This window comes from Schistocerca piceifrons, chromosome 4 (assembly GCF_021461385.2).
Source record: "Schistocerca piceifrons isolate TAMUIC-IGC-003096 chromosome 4, iqSchPice1.1, whole genome shotgun sequence".
Taxonomy (NCBI): domain Eukaryota; kingdom Metazoa; phylum Arthropoda; class Insecta; order Orthoptera; family Acrididae; genus Schistocerca; species Schistocerca piceifrons.
Genome location: NC_060141.1, coordinates 464,391,413 through 464,412,818, shown reverse-complemented (window position 1 = coordinate 464,412,818; position 21,406 = coordinate 464,391,413). Strand labels below are relative to the sequence as shown.

General features: G+C 43.2%; 1 protein-coding gene across 1 annotated transcript in view; it reads right to left on the bottom strand.

The window, feature by feature from the left end:
- Window positions 1–1,152: 1,152 nt before the first annotated feature.
- The window catches only part of LOC124794658 (putative uncharacterized protein DDB_G0287191), a 39,073-nt gene continuing 18,819 nt past the window's right edge, over window positions 1,153–21,406 (bottom strand). Inside the window, exons 2-4 of the mRNA XM_047258186.1 lie at window positions 20,601–20,668; window positions 16,226–16,409; window positions 1,153–1,217 (exon numbers count right to left, since the gene is read on the bottom strand). Coding sequence (XP_047114142.1) covers window positions 16,238–16,409; window positions 20,601–20,668 — 240 coding nt within the window. The 3' untranslated portion in view covers window positions 1,153–1,217; window positions 16,226–16,237. The remainder of the gene's footprint in view (window positions 1,218–16,225; window positions 16,410–20,600; window positions 20,669–21,406) is intronic.

The following is a 21,406-nucleotide window of genomic DNA, read 5'->3' as shown; positions in this document are numbered from 1 at the left end:
ATAAATCATTAGTTTACTATTTTACTGACGTATAACCTCCCGCATTAGAACATTACTTACTTGCAGTCCACATCAATGCTTTTCTTTGAAACTAACTTTTCACTGTAGTTTTTGTACTCTAAACCTTTAATTCGCGACCTTTTTATGATTTCACGCTGATACTCAACATTCTTTACATCTTTTTTCCTCTTTCTACTTTCACCACCATCATGTACATCCATATCTTCCCTGTTCAACATTGCTGTGCTTCACAAAGAAAAACCGTGCGAACACAGAGGTAATATTACACAACAGGCTAGCCAACGTTGGCTGCAGAAATAGCACTAGTCCTGGACAAGTGTTCTTTCTCCTCTCACTCATAACGTCGGGATCTTGTTTGTCCCATTAAGAATGATGGACAAACGCTGTTTCTGCATTCATTCGACAGAGGGAGCGCCATAACATGGAAATCAGCTCTTAACTCAATTTAACCAAAAAGTGGAAAAGTGTTGTTTCTGCAATCAGCGATTCAGTTGTTTTAGAGAATCAGCTTTTGTGTAGTTCGCATGTTTTCTGCTTGTCTGCAAAAATAAGCAAGCTATGCCACATTTTACCACGTAAGACAAAATGCACAAGTTAAAGTAAAACTAAAATCATGGGCTCTGCAAGACATTGTCTTCGACACTAAAAGTACATATCAAAAAGAAAGCAGTTGCTTAGATAATTTCAAGAGAGGGCAACCAGCTCAATTAGCTACTTAGTAGTTCATAGTTATACAGCGTACTTTTAAGGTAAACTTTCTCTCTCTCAAAGTGTGAAATGTGTTTCATCACTTTCAATCGTTCTTCTGGTTCTGTAGTTTGTACCTACATCTCAAGAATTAGAAAAAAATTATGAAAACATTAATTTTCATTTAGATCAAGTGTCTCATTGTATTAGTCTTTCGACCAGTGTCCTGAGATATATTCTGTAGTTGAAACATCAGGTGACAGTATCAATTGGAATCGACTTCTGCTTAATCTGAGTAATTCGTTCACGGAGACCTCCTACCTAAACATCACTTGTTTCAATTTTACATCATGAAGGCGCCTCTTCTGTGAGTGCTGTAACGCATATTAATCGCATCAAGTAAATAACATAAATTCCTTTATTTACAAATTATATACATATAGCATACATAAAATACTGTAAATATAACGGAATGAGTAGACTAGATGAGGGGCCAAGTTTCTCGCCACCTGAAACAGTAAGAAAATTCAGCACGTTATTTTCAGTAAAGACTTACTCTAATTAATATGTTTGATTATTGGTAATGTACGAGGGAGTATTTACAATATACAATAATGATTAATTTTGAGAACATTTCTCGGGAGGAAAACAGTAGTCTGGTTCAAATGGTTCAAATGGCTCTGAGCACAGTAGTCTGGTTAAAGTACTCGACTAACAACAGTCTTGAAGGCAATAAATTATTTATTTGCAATTGTTACCAGTTTCGGTCAGGATGTGACCATCTTCAGACCGTTTATACCATGAGGGTAAGCGGTGGCGATGAACGGAGCATATGTGAGTTCAGGAACGTCAAGTGCTTGGGTTAAGTTCACCGCCACCGCCTGTTATCATGGTATAATGGTCTGACGATAACCACATTAGGATCAAAACCAGTAACATTTGCAAATAAATATTTTATTGCGGTCAAGACTGTTTTAATTCATTATTAAACAGTAATGAATATTTTTCTAATTTCATTCTGATGTGTGGTTCTGTTAATATTTGAGGAGCGTTTACGTTCACGGAATTTGTACGATACAGGGAAAGTATTTGGCAGAATTAGAAGTTATATTAGCAATCTCTCACCCTAACGTCTTCTCCGTTCCCAAGATTATTCCATAAACGTAACGTCAAAGCTGACTTCGATTAAACTTAAAGAGCCCAGTATTGCCGCTGATGGTAACACCTGCACTTTTAAAACTGAATAAATTACTGTTTTAAAAATGAAACCAGGTTTTTTTAAGATTTGGCCCGTTCATTTGCTTAGAATCTTTTTATACCACAGGGAACATTGAAAGCAGTTAGAAAATAATAAACATAAGATATCATCGTTGTATTCGAAACACAGCAACAATGCTTATTAAATAAACTAAATGAAACTGAATCCATTATTTATCTTTCAGACACAGTTACGGAAACACTGTACATGGAGCAGTGCAATCAGTGACCGACTAACGTGGCTCGATAACCATATTACAAGATGAGTCAATGGAAGTTACAAGTCTGAGCATTACAATCAATGATGGTCATGTTAAATGAAATACCTATGTTAAACAACTTGGTATGCCAATATTCAGAAATATTTACTGTGCAAAGATAAAGGTTGCAAATCGGCTTCAAAATACAGCTCATCGACAGTCAAAACAGATATTATGTACGATATTGCACAGTACTTTTTATTGCTGTATTTTTGTATGTCTTTGTGTGTGCAATTCATGATCTTTAACACTATGTACTTCGGTGTATATTCACTCCTTACTGTCGTTTTGCGGCATATCTGATGACGGCGCTAACCCGAAATGAGTAGTGTTTGGTGACTCATCAGAACATAATTTTGTCGACCAAGACAAAAAGAGCTGGTACTCATGTGAGGCTGCTGCGTATAAGGACATTACATGTTATCCTATGGGACCAAGACACTGCTGTGTTCGAATATATTGTTTATTACAGTAGCCTTATTTTGGCATCATTGCCATCTTCAAGTTATATCAGGTGGTCTCCATCGTGACATCAGTGTCTCAGTTGCTGTCACAGTACTGTATAAATTTGCTTCTTTGATGTTGATGGAGCTATAGCATGTTTTAAACTTTTGCTGAAGCAGTTATTTATGAAGTTATCTAATTATAAAAATTTATTTTGTAATGACACTACTTGACATCTGTACCGACAGTTGAGTCTGCGGTGTTATGTCGCATTATATAACAACAATCTGCTCTAGCAAACATATATCACCGGTCATAGCTCCACGACGGAGCAAACGCATACAGTAGTGTGACACCGACTGAGACGTCGATGTCATGTGGAGATCAGGACCCCTGATATGTCCTGAAGATGCCAATCACGCCGAAGTAAGCCTATTGTAATAAATAATATAATGGAACACACTAGCGTCTTGGCCTCATAACATAATATGAAATACAAAAAAACGGTTAAATGTTCAAATGTGCGCGAAATCTTATGGGACTTAACTGATAAGTTCATCAGTCCCTAAGCTTACACACTACTTAAACTAAATTATCCTAAGGACAAACACACACACCCATGTCCGAGGGAGGACTCGAACCTCCGCCGGGACCAGCCGCACAAAAAAATGGTTCAAATGGCTCTGAGCACTATGGGACTTAATATCTGAGGTCATCAGTCCCCTATAACTTAGAACTACTTAAACCTAACCAAGCTAAGGACATCACACACACCAATGCCCGAGGCAGGATTCGAACCTACGACCGTAGCGGTCGCACGGTTCCAGACTGTAGCGCCTAGAACCGCTCGGCCACCCCGGCCGGCTTATAAAAGACAAAAAGAATTTACCAACAGTGCAGTAAAATGGACTCAGATCTCTCAAAACGCTGTACATTCAAAGTGATTAACCACTGTGCCTCAGTGATTGGCAGTTCTGCCAATACAAAGAAACTGCTAATTAATGATGCTGATTGGATAAAGAAGTCTTACGTAAGCGCATTTCGAGTCAGTCAAATACAAGCATTGAGATGATAGGCTCTCCGCAGAAACTGCGCGCGCACCGCCTTTGTTTGGGCGAGACGCACGCGCGTGGGCGGCAGGTGGCCGCGTGGCTTCTTCGTTCACCTTGCCCGCGTGCCGTCGCCCTTGGCAGCAGCAAGGGCAGCGCGAGAAAGCGCGCGGCCTCTCCGTGAACTCTCACTGCTCCGCGACGCGTGGCTGGCCAGCCGGTGTGTCTCTGGACGCAGCAGGTTTCGCCTGCAACTGTCGGCGCTGGACCCCCTGATCCAGATGACCAGCACTCTAGCGACGTGGTACTTTCTATCCCTTAACATGGTTCACCGAGCGATTCACATTCTTTGAGACTTAGGACGATTTTGTTTTCAGTGCCCATATGTTCTATGGCAGTCCAAGGGCTAGCCGCGTCAGGTCTGAAATGTACCTCAACGTACGACGGGCGTTCAATAGTAATGCAACACATTTTTTGCTAGGCAAATTTCGGGTGGAAAATTTTGTTTTGGGACATCGTGGAAAATTCTCGCTTCAGCCCCCATAGTTTGATGAAGTTTCAATAGTTAGCGGTGGTATACGTAGCCTTCAAAATGTCGTCTTTAACGGATATGAGTATCGTTTTGGGGAAAACGAGATCATCGCAGATATTCGCTAGCACTTGCAGAATATCTACGGAGAACTGGAAGTGAACAAAAGCACGATGAATCGACTGTCGCCATCGCAGTCAGGTCGAGCAAACCTGTCCGATCTTCCGTATGCCGGCCGGCCGTGCAAGCTGTGACTCCTGCTATGTTGGGACGTGCGGGCACTTTCATTCGGGGTACTCGACGAATCGCAATCAGACACCTGTGCATTCCATTTAAAGAACAGGGAGGCAAATCGTGAATTAAATGTAATATGGGGAGGTGAACGTCTCGAGCATTGTAAAACGCCCAAATATCTTGGTGTCACTTTGGATCGCACACTGACCTATAAACATCATTGTAATGCCACAAGGGAAAAAGTCTCAACTAGAAACAACATCATCAGGAAACTAACCAGCGGATCCTGGGGTGCAAACCCAAAAGTCCTCGCGACTGCAACGGTCGCAGGTTCGAATCCTGCCTCGGGCATGGATGTGTGTGATGTCCTTAGGTTAGTTAGGTTTAAGTAGTTCTAAGTTCTAGGGGACTGGTGACCACAGCTGTTAAGTCCCATAGTGCTCAGAGCCATTTGAACCATTTGAACTCAAAAGTCCTGAGAGCTTCAGCCCTTGCGCTCAGTGTGTCAGCCGCGGAATACGCCGCTCCAGTATGGTCTGCATCAACACACGCGAGAAAAGTTGATGTCGCAGTGAATGAAATGGCACGGATTGTTACCGGATGCTTGAGGCCAACCCCAGTGCACAAGATGTACTTAATCATGGGGATCGCACCGCCCAATATACGACGTGACATCGCTGCAGAAGCCGAAAATACCAAGCAAGAAAAGGACATGCGTCATCCTTTATATGGACACCAGCCTGCTGACCCACGGCTTTGTTCGAGGAAGAGTTTCCTGTCACGTACCCGAGCCCTGGAAGAGTCGGTTGCAGAGAATCGTTTGAAAAGGTGGGAAATCGACCTGAGCAACCCCCATAAAGATGCAAAAGAAGAACTGGCGCCCGGTGGAGACCTACCATACACAGTCTGGAGAACCCTAAACCGTATGAGGGTAAAAGTGCCAAAGTGCAAGACAAACCTGCAACAATGGGGTTTCCCAAAAGAGAATGAGAACACTCTCTGTCTGTGTGGCTCTGTTCAGGATCCTCAACACCTGCTTATCTGTCCATTTTTAGACCAGCCCTGCACAATGAATGACTTATGGGAGGCAAATGACAAGGCCATATTGGCTGCAGATTTTTGGAAGTCTGAAGTCTAGTTCCGGACACGGAAAGTAAGTAAGTACCTCTCTGCAGAACCAGACGTCTCTGCCGATAGTGCCGACACGCTCGTCCACCAGTTGGGGTACTCAGAGGTGTGTGCACGCTGGTTTCCTCGCCACCCAACAGAAAACCATAAAGAGCAACAAAGGATCATCTGTACGAAATGGCTTGCGAGTTACGAGGCTGACCGTGCCAATTTTTTGTCGAACATCGTCACGGGCGATGAAACATGGTTTCATTACTTGGAACGGGGAACGAAACGGCAAACATGGAGTGGCGCCACGCCACCTCTCCTCCGAAGAAAACGTTAAAAGCCGCGCTCTCAGCCGTTAAAGTCATGCGGATGGTATTCTGGGACTCTGAAAGAGTTGTTCTGTTTGATATCTCCCTCATGGTGCAACCATCAATTCTTCAAACGGCTCTAAGCGCTATGCGACTTAACATTTGAGGTCACCAGCCCCCTAGAACTTAGAACTACTTAAACCTAACTAACCTAAGGACATCGCACACATCCATGCCCAAGGCAGGACTCGAACCTGCGACCATAGCAGCAGCGCGGTTCCGGACTGAAGCGCCTAGAACCGCTCGGCCACAGCGACCAGCCCTCCAATTCTGAAGTGTATTGTGCTACCCTCAGGAAATTGAGGAAACGACTTCATCGTGTTCGTCGCCACAAAAATGTAAGCGAACTTCTCCCTATCCACAACAACCCAAGGCCTCACACAAATCTGCGCAACCGAGAGGAGCTCATAAAACTCCATTGGACCGTTCTTCCTCATCCATCCTACAGCCGAGATCTCGCACCTTCCAACTTCCACCTGTGTGACCCATTGAAGGGTGCACTGCTCGGAAAGTAGTAGGTGGATGATGGGAAGGTTATTGATGCAGCAAGACGTTGTTGGCTCCGACGTCGACCAGTAGAGTGGTACCACGCGGGCATACAGACCGTCCCAGTTATATTGTGTAAGGTCGTCGCGTTAGGCGGAGCTTATGTTGAAAAATAGGCGTTTGTAGCCAAATGAGTGGGAATTATTATGGCGTATTGAAAACCTGAATGAAACCAACCTGCTTTCAGAAATAAATTTGTAGCATTACTTATTGAACGCCGCCCGTATCTTCATGTTCACCAACAGGTTTGCTGTTTGGTGTTTCTACTTCTTGGATAAAGGGGATGGCGACGTATTATTTGTATGACAAGAACGTCATAGACTTCTGGTACGTACTGCAAGAGCAACACCATATCTTGCGGCGACACTTGAAATATGGAACACGTTTTCCCAATTACTTGGGTACGTTATTCACGGACTCTCTGTCTAGTTACTGTGTTCCGGGTATGAGAAGTGAAAGGAGGAGATAAATCAACGTTCAGAAACTAACGTTCAAGCCTGATGTAATTAAAGGGGCTATACACAGTTTCTAAGTTAACGAGAAGCCGACCTGAATGCACGCGAACGGGGCCGTTGCAGGATCCTACTTCCTTTTCGTTCTTTTTTTTTAGTGAATTCTTTAAATCTAGACGGCGTTAGGAGCCGTTTTTCTTTACGTTTGGATGTGTTGAATGGCACCTTTAGTTTCTGTATATAGCACCTATGAAAGACAATAATAATCAATAAAAAAAAGAAAACTGCTTTACCGAAGCTCTATGCATATGGAGATACTGCTATACTGTCTGATCAGTAGTTTCGGAACACCGCAGTGTAATATCCGCCCCCAGTAGCTGAGTGGTCTGCTTCTTTTATTTTTGTAGATTAAAATTGTCTAAATGAGAAGATAGGTAAAAAAAAATGTGGTCAGCGCGACAGAACGTCAGTCCTAAGGGCCCGGGTTCGATTCCCGGCTGGGTCTGAGATTTTCTCCGCTCACGGACTGGGTGTTGTGTTGTCCTAATCATCATCATCATTTCATCCCCATCGACGGGCAAGTCGCCGAAGTGGCGTCAAATCGAAAGACTTGCACCCGGCGAACGGTCTACCCGACGTGTGGCCCTAGTCACACGAAGTTTACATTTTTACCACAGTGTAAAGCGGAATTGGCAACAAGATGTCTAGAGAGGCGGACCCGACAGTATAAATGGAGGCGTGTAGTACAGTGTTTTTCGCAGAGAAACAGTGACAGCGGAATGAGTCGGAGAGCTCAGTGACTTCGAACGTGGATTGGTCATTGTTTGTTACCCGCGCTCCAATTCCATCAGGGACCTTTCGAAAGCTGCCCAGGGCGCCTGTTGGTGACGGGACTGTGAAGTGAAAACGCGAAGGAACCACCACAGCTAAAGCAACATCAGGCAGATCTCATGTTCTTATGGACAGGGATAGCGGAGCATTGCGTAGTGTGATTGTACAAATCCTCAAGAAGTCGGCGAAAGTAACTACTCGTGAGTTCCAAAGTGCTACCAGCAGTTCAACCAGAGCAGTGACTGTACATATGAAGTTAAATGGAGTGGGGTACAATGGTCGAACAGCGTCTCAAGAGCAACACATTTCTGAAGTCAGTCTTAAGTGACACTTAAGATGATGTAAAGGGCGACGCCGCTGGACAGTGGATGACTGAAAACGAGTGATTTGGAATGATAATTCAACGCTATATCCTGTGGTAATCCGATGGAAGGGTTTCGGTTTGGCAAATGCCTGGGGAAAGTTATCCGCCGTCATTTGTAGTGCCATCAGTGAAGAAGTACAGAACGCATTTTACAGCATTGCGTAATGAGTGCAGTAGAGGCACAATTCGAAGACGACATTTGTTTGTATCAGCATGGCAAAGCATGCTGTCTTAAAGCAGTATCTGTCAGCCAATGGACTGTGGGCAATAACAGTCGTGGACTGTCCAGCCCAGAGATTCGATCTGAACCCAACAGAACATCTTTCGCATGTTAGAATGTGTCGGCTTCGTTCCAGACCCCAATGCCCAACATCACTACCTTCTATGGTTTCCGCTCTCGAGGAGGAAAAGTACATCAGAGATGATCACCCGGCCGTGAGGTTCTAGGCGCTACAGTCTGGAACCGCGCGGCCGCTACGGTCGCAGGTGCCAATCCTGCCTCGGGCATGGATGCGTGTGACTTCCTTAGGTTAGTTAGGTGTAAGTAGTTCTAAGTTGTAGGGGACTGCTCAGAGCCATTTTTAGAGAAGATCCGATGGGTGAGGCACTGTACTTCGTTTCAGGGAAAGCGGATTTTAAATCGTCTGCGATACATTAAGTTTTCATTTCTCGGCCTTTCCTCATATTACTTAATCCAATCGCTGAGTCGTTTTATTCCACAGCAACACTGATTACTTACACTGTGTACTTTCAACTGAAATAATATCCTTCTCCACTGAGCACATTAACGACTCAACAATATGTTCTAATCTTCAAGTTTTTCTTTGTTAATCTCTTTGCTTAACTCCTGTTCCTTCAAACGACAATTTGTAGGTGTATATATAGGTCCACTAGCAATTAGAGAAGTATAATCGCCTCTAAGCTTAAACCAAAACAGTTTTTGAAATTTTATGAGTGAACAGAGAGACAGCTTCCAACTAGATAAAAATTATCGTTTAGCCATAATTCCATTCTGATTAAAAATGGCCCCACCTTGACATGTTAATATGTACAGAGGGTGGACAAAAATATGAAACCGCCGAGAACACAACACGTTTCCATGCCTAATACGGTGTACGCTGACTTTAAATACAGCTTCGAGTCGTCTCGGAATTGATAAATACAGGTCTCGTGTGATTTTTAAGAGTATCTTACACCATTATTATTGCAAAATAGTGGCAAGTTTTGATAGCGAAGACAGGAGGTGGGTAGCTATACGCGTTCTTCTCTCCAAAGAATTCCACTAGGGCTCAATAATATTGAGATCCGGTGCTATGCTGACCAGAGGAGATACGGCAGTTCATCTATTTTTTTTTTTTTTTTTTTTTGTCATCAGTCTACTGACTGGTTTGATGCGGCCCGCCACAAATTCCTTTCATGTTCAAATGGTTCAAATGGCTCTGAGCACAATGGGACTTAACATCTGAGGTCATCAGTCCCCTAGAACTTAGAACTACTTAAACCTAACTAACCTAAGGACATCACACACATCCATGCCCGAGGCAGGATTCGAACCTGCGACCGTAGCAGTCGCGCGGTTCCGGACTACAGCGCCTAGAACCGCATGGCCACCGCGGCCGGTTCCTTTCCTGTGCTAACCTCTTCATCTCAGAGTACACTTGCAACCTACGTCCTCAATTATTTGCTTCACGTCTTCCAATCTCTGTCTTTCTCTACCGTTTTTGCCCTCTACAGCTCCCTCTAGTACCATGGAAGTCATTCCCTCATGTCTTAGCGGATGTCCTATCATCCTGTCCCTTCTCCTTATCAGTGTTTTCCACATATTCCTTTCCTCTCGGATTCTGCGTAGAACCTCCTCATTCCTTACCTTATCAGTCCACCTAATTTTCAACATTCGTCTATACCACCACATCTCAAATGCTTCGATTCTCTTCTGTTCCGGTTCTCCCACAGTCCATGTTTCACTACCATACAATGCTGTACTCCTGACGTACATCCTCAGAAATTTCTTCCTCAAATTAAGGCCGGTATTTGATATTTGTAGACTTCTCTTAACCAGAAATGCCTTTTTTGCCATAGCGAGTCTGCTTTTGATGTCCTCCTTGCTCCGTCCGTCATTGGTTATTTTACTGCCTAGGTAGCAGAATTCCTTAACTTCATTGACTTCGTGACCATCAATCCTGATGTTAAGTTGCTCGCTGTTCTCATTTCAACTACTTCTCATTACTTTCGTCTTTCTCCGATTTACTCTCAAACCATTCTGTGTACTCATTAGACTGTTCATTCCGTTCAGCAGATCATTTAATTCTTCTTCACTTTCACTCAGGATAGCAATGTCATCAGCGAATCGTATCATTTATATCCTTTCACCTTGTATTTTAATTCCACTCCTGAACGTTTCTTTTATTTCCATCATTGCTTCCTCGATGTACAGATTGATAAGTAGGGGCGAAAGGCTACAGGCTTGTCTTACACCCTTCTTAATACGAGCACTTCTTTCTCGATCGTCCACTCTTATTATTCCCTCTTGGTTGTTGTACATATTGTATATGACCCGTTTCTCCCTATAGCTTACCCCAACATTTTCAGAATCTCGAACAGCTTGCACAATTTTATATTGTCGAACGCTTTTTCCAGGTCGACAAATCCTATGAAAGTGTCTTGATTTTTCTTTAGCCTTGCTTCCATTATTAGCCGTAACTTCACAATTGCCTCTCTCGTCCCTTTACTTTTCCTAAAGCCAAACTGATCGTCACCTATCGCATTCTAAATTTTCTTTTCCATTCTTCTGTATATTATTCTTGTAAGCTGCTTCGATGCATGAGCTGTCAAGCTGACTGTGCGATAATTCTCGCACTTGTCAGCTCTTGCCGTCTTCGGAATTGTGTGGATGATGCTTTTCCAAAAGTGAGATGGTATATCGCCAGACTCATATATTCTACACACCAACGTGAATAGTCGTTTTGTTGCCACTTCCCTCAATGATTTTAGAAATTCTGATGGAATGTTATCTATCCCTTCTGCCTTATTTGACCGTAAGTCCTCCAAAGCTCTTTTAAATTCCGATTCTAATACTGGATCCCCTATCTCTTCTAAATCGACTCCTGTTTCTTCTTCTATCACATCAGACAAATCTTCATCCTCATAGAGGCTTTCAATGTATTCTTTCCACCTATCTGCTCTCTCCTCTGCATTTAACAGTGGAATTCCCGTTGCACTCTTAATGTTACCACCGTTGCTTTTAATGTCACGAAAGGTTGTTTTGACTTTCCGATATGCTAAGTCTGTTCTTCCGACAATCATATCTTTTTCGATGTCTTCACATTTTTCCTGCAGCCATTTCGTCTTAGCTTCCCTGCACTTCCTATTTATTTCATTCCTCAGCGACTTGTATTTCTGTATTTCTGATTTTCCCGGAACATGTTTGTACTTCCTCCTTTCATCAATCAACTGAAGTATTTCTTCTGTTACTCATGGTTACTTCGCAGCTACCTTCTTTGTACCTATGTTTTCCTTCCCAACTTCTGTGATGGCCCTTTTTAGAGGTGTCCATTCCTCTTAAACTGTACTGCCTACTGCGCTATTCCTTATTGCTGTATCTATAGCGTTAGAGAACTTCAAACGTATCTCGTCATTCCTCAGTACTTCCTTAGTACTTCTTTGCGTATTGATTCTTCCTGACTAATGTCTTGAACTTCAGCCTACTCTTCATCACTACTATATTGTGATCTGAGTCTATATCTGCTCCTGGGTACGCCTTGCAATCCAGTATCTGATTTCGGAATCGCTGTCTGACCATGATGTAATCTAATTGAAATCTTCCCGTATCTTCCGGCCTTTTCCAAGTATACCTCCTCCTCTTGTGATTCTTGAACAGGGTATTCGCTATTACTAGCTGAAACTTGTTACAGAACTCAATTAGTCTTTCTCCTCTTTCATTCGTTGTCCCAAGCCCATATTGTCCTGTAACCTTTTCTTCTACTCCTTCGCCTACAACTGCATTCCAGTCGCCCATGACTTAGATTTTCGTCCCCCTTTACATACTGTATTACCCTTTCAATATCCTCATACACTTTCTCTATCTGTTCATCTTCAGCTTGCGACGTCGGCATGTATACCTGAACCATTGTTGTCGGTGTTGGTCTGCTGTAGATTCTGATTAGGACAACCCGGTCACTGAACTGTTCACGGTAACACACCCTCTGCCCTACCTTCCTATTCATAACGAATCCTACACCTGTTATACCATTTTCTGCTGCTGTTGATATTACCCGATACTCATCTGACCAGAAATCCTTGTCTTCCTTCCACTTCACTTCACTGACCCCTACTAAATCTAGATTGAGCCTTTGCATTTCCCTTTTCAGATTTTCTAGTTTCCCTACCACGTTCAAGCTTCTGACATTCCACGCCCCGACTCGTAGAACGTTATCCTTTCGTAGATTATTCAATCTTTTTCTCATGGTAACCTCCCCCTTGGCAGTCCCCTCCCGGAGATCCGCAAGGGAGACTATTCCGGAATCTTTTGCCAATGGAGAGATCATCATGACACTTCTTCAATTACAGGCCACATGTCCTGTGGATACATGTTACGTGTCTTTAATTCAGTGGTTTCCATTGCCTTCTGCATCCTCATGTCATTGATCATTGCTGATTCTTCCGCCTTTAGGGGCAATTTCCCACCCCTAGGACAAGAGAGTGCCCTGAACCTCTATCCGCTCCTCCGCCCTCTTTGACAAGGCCGTTGGCAGAATGAGGCTGACTTCTTATGCCGGAAGTCTTTGGCCGCCAATGCTGATTATTTATCAAAATTTAGGCAGTGGCGGGGATCGAACCCGCGACCGAAGCCGTTTTGATTATGAATCAAAGACGCTACCCCTGACCGCGGATACCCATCTCAGTTTATCTTAGTGCTCTCAAAACCAGTTCTGCGCGAAGCGAGCGGTGTGAACATGGGCCGTGTCGTCTTGGAGTACAGCATCATCATTGAGGAACAAACCATTGGAAGGATCTGGTAGTCAAAATGATCACATAATCCTTGGCATAGCCATGCGACCCATGGAATATCACGATATGACTACCCCAATCGTCACCGAACCCCCGCCATTTTTCACTCTTGGGACGTAAACCCGGTCAGAAGTTGGAAAAAGTGTCAAACAAGACTCATCAGACCAAATAACTTTCCTTCATTACTCCATAGTCCAGGTTTTATAACTTGGGCAGTGCGTTTTCCTGTTACGGGCATTTGCATCACTGATGAATGATTGTCGAATTCCATCTCGTCCTCCAACTCCCTGCTTATGAAGTTCCGCTCATGTTGTTTTGATGCTGACAGAGTTCGTGAGAGCGACATTCAAGGCTCCAGACTTTTACAACTGTCGTCCTCTAACTTTTCGTCACAGTCCTCTTCAGTCACCATCTGTTACGATCATTCAACACACACTTTCTTCCGTGTTGTGACTTGGCGGCTGATGTCTTTCCGCTCTCCGTGAATGCGGTATAAATCGTCGATACGGTGTCTCTTGAAACATCAATCAATTCGGTTACCCTCGTTACGGAAGCATCCACCATAGGAGCACGAACAGTTTTCCCACGTTAGAATTCACTTAGCTCCGACATAACACACTCACGACTACAAGCAACACTGTTCTGATCGTCACTGGAACCTGCAACGAATCGAGGTCATTGCACAGATGCTGTTCGAGCTCAAATACAACAGCGCAACCTGTAGCGCTGGCTGGCATATACAAGCATGCTGTTTCTCGCCGTGTCTTTATATTTTCCCAACAGGTTTTAGTGTGTAATGCTACACTATATGATCGACAGTATCCGTACACACCTATGTAATGCGGGTTTGACCCACAGACACCACGAGAAGTGGACTCACCAGTGCTGGATGTATTGTCAGTAGATATGCAGTTTCAGCAGAATGGGTTTGCCAGGACAGCTCAGTGACTACGAACTAGATCATTGGGTGTCGCCCGAATAACATATCCATCAGGGACATTTTGATCTTTCTCAAGTTGCCCACGTCGCTTGCTCATGATGTGATTATGGAGTGGAAAAGCCAAGGAACTACCGCAAAACAAGACCAGGCCGACCTCATGTACTCACGGACAGGACTGTCGAGCTAGCCGAGGGTGGCTGTATAAAAATCGCATGGCATCATCAGAAGAAATAGCTGTTGATTTCCAGACTGCTGCCAGCAGTTCAGCTACCTCACATATTATGTATGGAATTACTAGAATGTGGTACAATGGTCCGAGAATCGTTATAAGCTGCTTATGCCTGTACTCAGTACTAAGGGATAATGAAGGTGGTGTAAAGAGCTACGTCTCTGAACAGTAGATTACTGTAAACGAGTGATAAATCACGCTATAGCGTGTGGTAATCTGATGGAAGGATTTGGGTTTCGCAAACGCTTGGGAAACGTTACTTGCCATCACTTATAGTGCCAATAGTATGGTGCGGAGGAGATGGTGTTGTGGTATGGGGCCGGCCGAAGTGACCGTGCGGTTAAAGGCGCTGCAGTCTGGAACCGCAAGACCGCTACGGTCGCAGGTTCGAATCCTGCCTCGGGCATGGATGTTTGTGATGTCCTTAGGTTTAACTAGTTCTAAGTTCTAGGGGACTAATGACCTCAGCAGTTGAGTCCCATAGTGCTCAGAGCCATTTGAACCATTTTTTTTGTGGTATGGGGGCATTTTTCGTAATTTAGGTGTAGTTCCATCATTACGTATAAGAATACGTTAAATGCGGAAGGATACATTTTGCAGCATCCTGTATCGGAGAGGGTTGTACCTAGATGCTGGTGACCTTGGCACGCACACATACTGGTTTTTATTCGGTACTTGGGTTCTAGTGATTGACTTTAGCCTCACATGATGAAACGACGACTAGAGCCTGCCACAAGCAATTTCTGCCATTTTCTGTAGTTTTTGTTGTTAAGTCTTAACAACTATACACGTCTTGAAAATGGAAATTTGTGGTAGTCTCCAGTAGCTTGTATGTCATAATGCATTCAACTTGTACCCGGTTTTTAATAATACTTCTGCTTCTTTTGATTTGACTTGCTGATTATTGTCATATAGCGGACCAATAATATAACAGATAGACTATTAAATACAGTACTGACACGAGTTTCTCGATTGCAACGCTTTTAAATTTCAACCTAATTTTTGTTCCTGGGTACATGCCCTTGTTGCAACTTGGAAAATGTTTCCACATTTCGCGAAAACTTTAATTTTTGGGGTTAGGTTTAAGTAGTTCTAAGTTCTAGGAGACTGATGAACTCAGATGTTAAGTCCCATAGTGCTCAGAACCATTTTTTTTAGATTGAGATTACAGTACATTTAAAGCGAATATTATCATTTAAAAATGGAATAAGATTACAGGGCATACTAGGCGCGGAAGGCTGAAAAGTATTATAAGGTACTGGACTGTCTCCTACTTCATACAGCATAACAATAATTCGGAGACGATGTTTGTATCAGCATGATGATGCAGCCTGTCATAAAGTAACAAAAGCAGCATCTATGTGGCGATTTTTGTGGACAATAACGTTCCTGAAACGGAATGATCTGCCCTAATTCCCTATCTGAACCCAACAGGATATCTTTGGGGTCAGTTAGAACCTCTATCTCCCTCTGGTAACCAGTGTTCAACACTACTGCTTTCGGCTCTTCAGGAAGAATGGGCTGCCATTCTTCCACGGACATTGCGTACACCACATTGAAAATTTCTCTAGCAGAGTTCAAGCCGTCATAAAAGCAAACAATGGATACGTCCTATATTAATGTCCGCTAGTAGGTGTCCGGGTGCATTCGATCAGACAGAGTAATTAATGTTGTAGTATCATGGCATACAGATCTCTTTAAAAAAAGGTTTCGACTATTTTCTTCTTTCTAGAGCCTTCCAGTAAAATCACTTTCGGGCGTTCCTCCAGTGAAGACACGCATTACTCTAAAGCCACTAGTTTTGCTGCTGAGATGAGAATTTTCAAAGCACTTCCTCATTGCTTGTCAGTTAATCTGCATTTCAACACAAAAGAGAATAACGAAGACGTACCTGTGGGGGCCATCAGTAGTGGACGTACTGATGCTCAACAAGCGCAGGCGGCGGCACTGGGACAGCCAGGGGGTGGACGTGGTGGTGGTGCAGCGCGTGGAAGTAGTGGTGCACGGGCACCTTGTGGACCTTGTGGTGATGCACAGTGTGGATCGGGTACGGCACGCGCACGATGAAGTGTTGGCTGCAACATTGGAGCACTGTCTTACATGAGGTGTTCACAAATAGCGCTTTATCGCGTCCCAACACGTAAATGAGTGTGACAGCATGGTAATATCGAAGGTGAAAGTCAAAGAAAACTGATCAAGGAGAAATGAATTACTGTAATTCATACGATGGTCAATACTGTGCAGCCAAGAAATCTGTTCGTAAACAAGAATAAATCATGCGGTCCGTGAGCACAAGTGAAGAAAGACTCAAAACCGGCAGTGCACAAAGCACACGTTTGCCACCCAAGTGATGGCTGCTGTCCTAATCGTACTTACAAGCTGAATTGAGACCGTTTCTTAGAGTATACTTCTTCTGATTTCCCTGTCCACCCAATTCACTTATTAACGAGCTACAAACCAAAAATATAGAAATTAGAAAATATCTGACAAAATCTTTCGACCCTCGGCAAGGTACCCAAATAAAATTAAATTTATTGAAAAGGAAGTAAACTGCACAAATATATAAACTAAAACAAATATTGTTTCAATGTGTCTATTCCCCGTTGTTTGCTTCCAAGAACTGCTAGAAGGTCTTCCCCTGCATTGATTTCACACACATGTGTATCGATTCTCGGAGCCATCGGGCAATCTTTTTATTCTTTTTCTGTGAAATAAGAGGGAATTAAAACCTTCAGTTACCTAGATGGAAGTCAAATGCCATATTCCTGCACCTTGCTTTGCTAATGGGCCCCACATCTGGCTACCTTTTCTTTTTAAAACAAAATATTCCTAACTGACTTCTGGCTCATAACACAATATTCAGTCATGTCACCAGGCCGTTCAAGCACATAGTCTGAACTTAATCTGTTCCTTATACCTGTTGATATAATGATAGACTTAAAACTGCATATAAGTTTCCTATAATACTGCAACACAGCTCTGTCCCACATGTAATTTCTCATAAGTTATGTAAGCTACTCATCGCAACCTCTTAGTCTCTATGTTCGTCAGATTAATGCAATAAATATATCTTCAAAATTCCTACTAATGTAATGGGTGGTTTGTGTTGCCATACGTATTATGTAACCCTTTACCCAGCTTCTATTGCTCCCAAGGCACTTACCGAGTGTGATAAAACTATACTTTCATGTGCGAGGAGACTTCAAAAATAATTTTACACATTATTATGACAAACCAATTAACTTTTATTCATTGCTATATTAACCCTGTAGTGATACAGGTAAAAGACACTACTTTTACACATTGTCACCAAATCCTGTAAACAACGGTCGGAACTCTCAGTTACTCGACGATAGAAATTCGCTCCTTGGTCGCAGATCAAGGAGCCGTTCGAGAATTATGCAAAAACAGACATAATGTCTGATGGGATAGCAGCAATCAGTGATTGTACAATGTTACTTATAATCCGTCTTGATTGCAAAATTTTTTTATTCATATGACCGGTTTCGGTTCATCCAGAACCATCTTCAGATCTGATATTTCGGTTACAGGAGCAACCTTCCTACTGAAGTGGTGTCAACCTCTTCTATAATGCTCAGTTATTCATATGACCGGTTTCGGTTCATCCAGAACCATCTTCAGATCCGATATTTCGGTTACAGGAATAACCGAAACATCAGATCTGAAGATGGTTCTGGATGAACCGAAACCGGTCATATGAACAAAAAAATTTTGCAATCAAGACGTATTATAAATGACGCCGTTCGAGAAGATAAAAAATCCTGCCGGAGAAACATCCGCAACTGAGCATTATAGAAGAGGTTGACACCATTTCAGTAGTAAGGTTCTTTTTATTTTTCAGTAGTTAAAACACGGTCTGTTTCTGATTCTTAAATACCAGTCATCAGGTGTTATTACTTTGTGCTGTGGCCCGAGTGCCGCGGTGGACGAGTACAGGACGCTATGCATCACCAGCAAGCTCAGAAGACTTACTCAGTGCTCTGCGCTCGAAGTTCGTAAACTGTGCGACACAACGTTCTACTCAGTACAGCACTGAGCAATAACTAACAGACATATAACAATGTTACAGTTTAAACAAATAGCTGGAAATAAATAAAGCAACAGGGTTTAAGATTAAACGAATGGTATTGGTGGAGTAATATTATACAAAGCTTCTAAATCGTATACATTTAACAAATGTCCAAAATGTCCTCCACTTCCGTTTACATATGCATAAAGTCGTCGAATCAAGGAGTGCCGCACACTTTCTGACACCCCTCGATGGGGTCGACTGCTTTCGCAGGCTTTCAAGGCACATCGATGAAGTGCTCCTGCATTATTTATGTTGCCTGTAAGAACCAGTTGCTGTGGCTGGCCTCACAGATAATTCAAAAGACTGAGGTCGGGGAACTGGTTCCTGTCTGCCAATCCATCCGTCACCCATGCGGCTAGTATTATCTGAATGTATCTTGCAGCAGCCCCGTCATTGATAAGCTAAATAATTCCTCTCATCTGCAGGGGTACTTCCGTAGCAAGCCTGGAAATGTGTGTTGAGTAAGAATCGTGTAGACAACATCTGTACGACTTGCTAGAAAAACACACAGACCTGCCCAACGCTCACCTACAAATCCAGTTCACACAATAACCTGAAATTGCTGCTGCTGCAGACTGCACCAAGACTGTTTACATCTACTCGTATCTACATGTTGTATGGGCGAGTGCTTATGTCGAAGCAAACAGAAAACATTTTGATAATTATTTTGAGTGTTGCACTTAAGAAATTTGTGTAACCTTCTTTCATCAACAACTCAAAAACAAATGAGTTTCGAATATTTGGTCGGGACGTATTTTCTTCTTTTAATTGGAAGAATGAGCCCCCAAAATTTTGTAAGAGTGTTACTGATACACCCTGTAAATACCGTGCGGTAACTGATTTCCATATTATCCATTAAGTATTCGTGGCAGTCGAAGAAGTGCGAAAATGAAAGCCCAAATTGATGTCGCTGCCAGAGTCCAACACTTCTTCATCGAAGTAGCGACGGTGCCTGCAGACAACGGAAGCCGACTTCGGCTGTTTTTCGATTAGAGTATTCCAACCTCTTTCAACTTCTGCGGTATAGAAACAAGAATTAACCATAACTACACTCTAATTAGTTTTGTATTCTACAGATTTTTTCTTTCATTCCTCAGTTTTCTGAGTGGTTTGATGCGGCCTGCCATGAATTTCTCTCCTGTGCCTACCTCTTCATCTCAAAGTACCACTTGCAACCTACATTCTCATTTATCTGCTGGATGTATTCCAAACTCTGTCTTCCTTCACAGTTTTTGCTCTCTACAGCTCCCTCTAGTACCACGGAAGTCAGTTCCCGATGCCTTAACAGTTGTCCCATCATCATATTCCTTCCCCTTGTCAGTGTTTTCTATTGGTCCCTTTTCTCTCCGATTCTGCACAGAACCTCCTCATTCCTTATCTTATCAGTCCGGCCAATTTTCAATATTTGTCCGTAGCACCAATTCTCAAATGCTTCGATTCTCTTCCGCTCCGGTTTTCCCACAGTCCATGTTTCACTACCACAGAATCCTGTACTCCAGACGTACATTCTCAGAAATTTCTTCCTCAAATTAAGGCCTATGTTTGATACTAGTAGACTTCTCTTGTCCAGGAATGCCCTTTTAGCCAGTGCTAGCCTGCTTTTGGTGTCGTCCTTGCTCCGTCCGTCATTGGTTATTTTGCTACCTACGTAACAGAATTCCTTAACTTCATCTACTTCGTGGCCATCAATCCTGATGCTAAGTTTCTCGCTCTTCTCATTTCTGCTACTTCCCATTACTTTCGTCTTTCTTCTACTTACTCTCAATTCATATTCCGTACTCATTAGACAGTCCATTCCATTCAGCAGATCATGTAATTCTTCTTCACTTTCTACAGATTAGGGATGGAAAATAGTATTCAATTCACTGGCAGACCTCACATAACTGGAAAGGAGAAAATTCATATCTATTCCGACTCTTAACGGAACGCATTCGAAGAAAAAAGGTCTGAAGGACGTAATTCCTCCTACGAGTTCCACGGGAACATCACAGTCCTAATAAAAATTCTTACACACGGACTCCCTGTGCGCGTACTGTCTTCTTGGTATTATCCCCCTACCCTAGCTATCTCTGAGTGACCATGATTAACTTGACTAGCAGGACACTCATTTTGGGCATTTGTTATTCAGAGATGCTTATTGTCTTGTAGTGCTCTGTTTAGAGACGTCACTTACTGTAGGGGTCCCGACGGCTCAGCCCACACGGCAGCAAGCGCGGTCAGACCCAGCAGCAGAGTCAGCATCTGTAACAACAGACGATTAAGTCAGGTACGGCGTCGTACTTTCTTTAGTCGTGGTGGAGAGGGGTGCAGGGAGGTGTGGGGTCCAACACCGTCTTCGCGACTGCCGCCTGAAGGGTGGTAGAGGAAGGATTCGTTCGTCTTGGTAGCTGCGTTGTCAGCGTGACGGGTTGCAAAGCGAATGGACCCGGGTTCGATTCCCAGCCGGCTCGGAGATTTTCTTCGCTCGCGGACTGGGTGTGTGTTGTCATTATTTCTGTACCGTCACTGCTATTGAGGCGTCTGAATGGCTCGAAAGCCAATAAAAAATGGCCTGTCTTACCGAACAGTACTGCCAGTCTGGACCTAGAGCGTCCAGAGCTATACATGCAAACACTATGAACCCCTCGTAACGACGTAAAGGCTTCTGAGGGCTACGTGAAGCATGGATACGGAATACCGAAGTAGTGGTCTGTTTCCCAGATCTCGTCTCTAGTTGTATTCCAAAACGACAGATGAAAAGATGATAATGAAATAATTGAATTCAAACACGTAATCATGGCGTAATTGCTTAAGCCAGTGCATATAATGCCTATAATTCACGTTTTCATTAAGCGTCACTTGGTGCATGTACTTGGATAAAGGGTCGTTTCCTTCGGTGACATTTGCGAACAACATTCACGTATGGAAATCCATGTTCAGTAGCAGTCTCAGAGCTGAGCTGTGTGAGCAGATGCCAGTAGATCATCACGTTACGCCTAG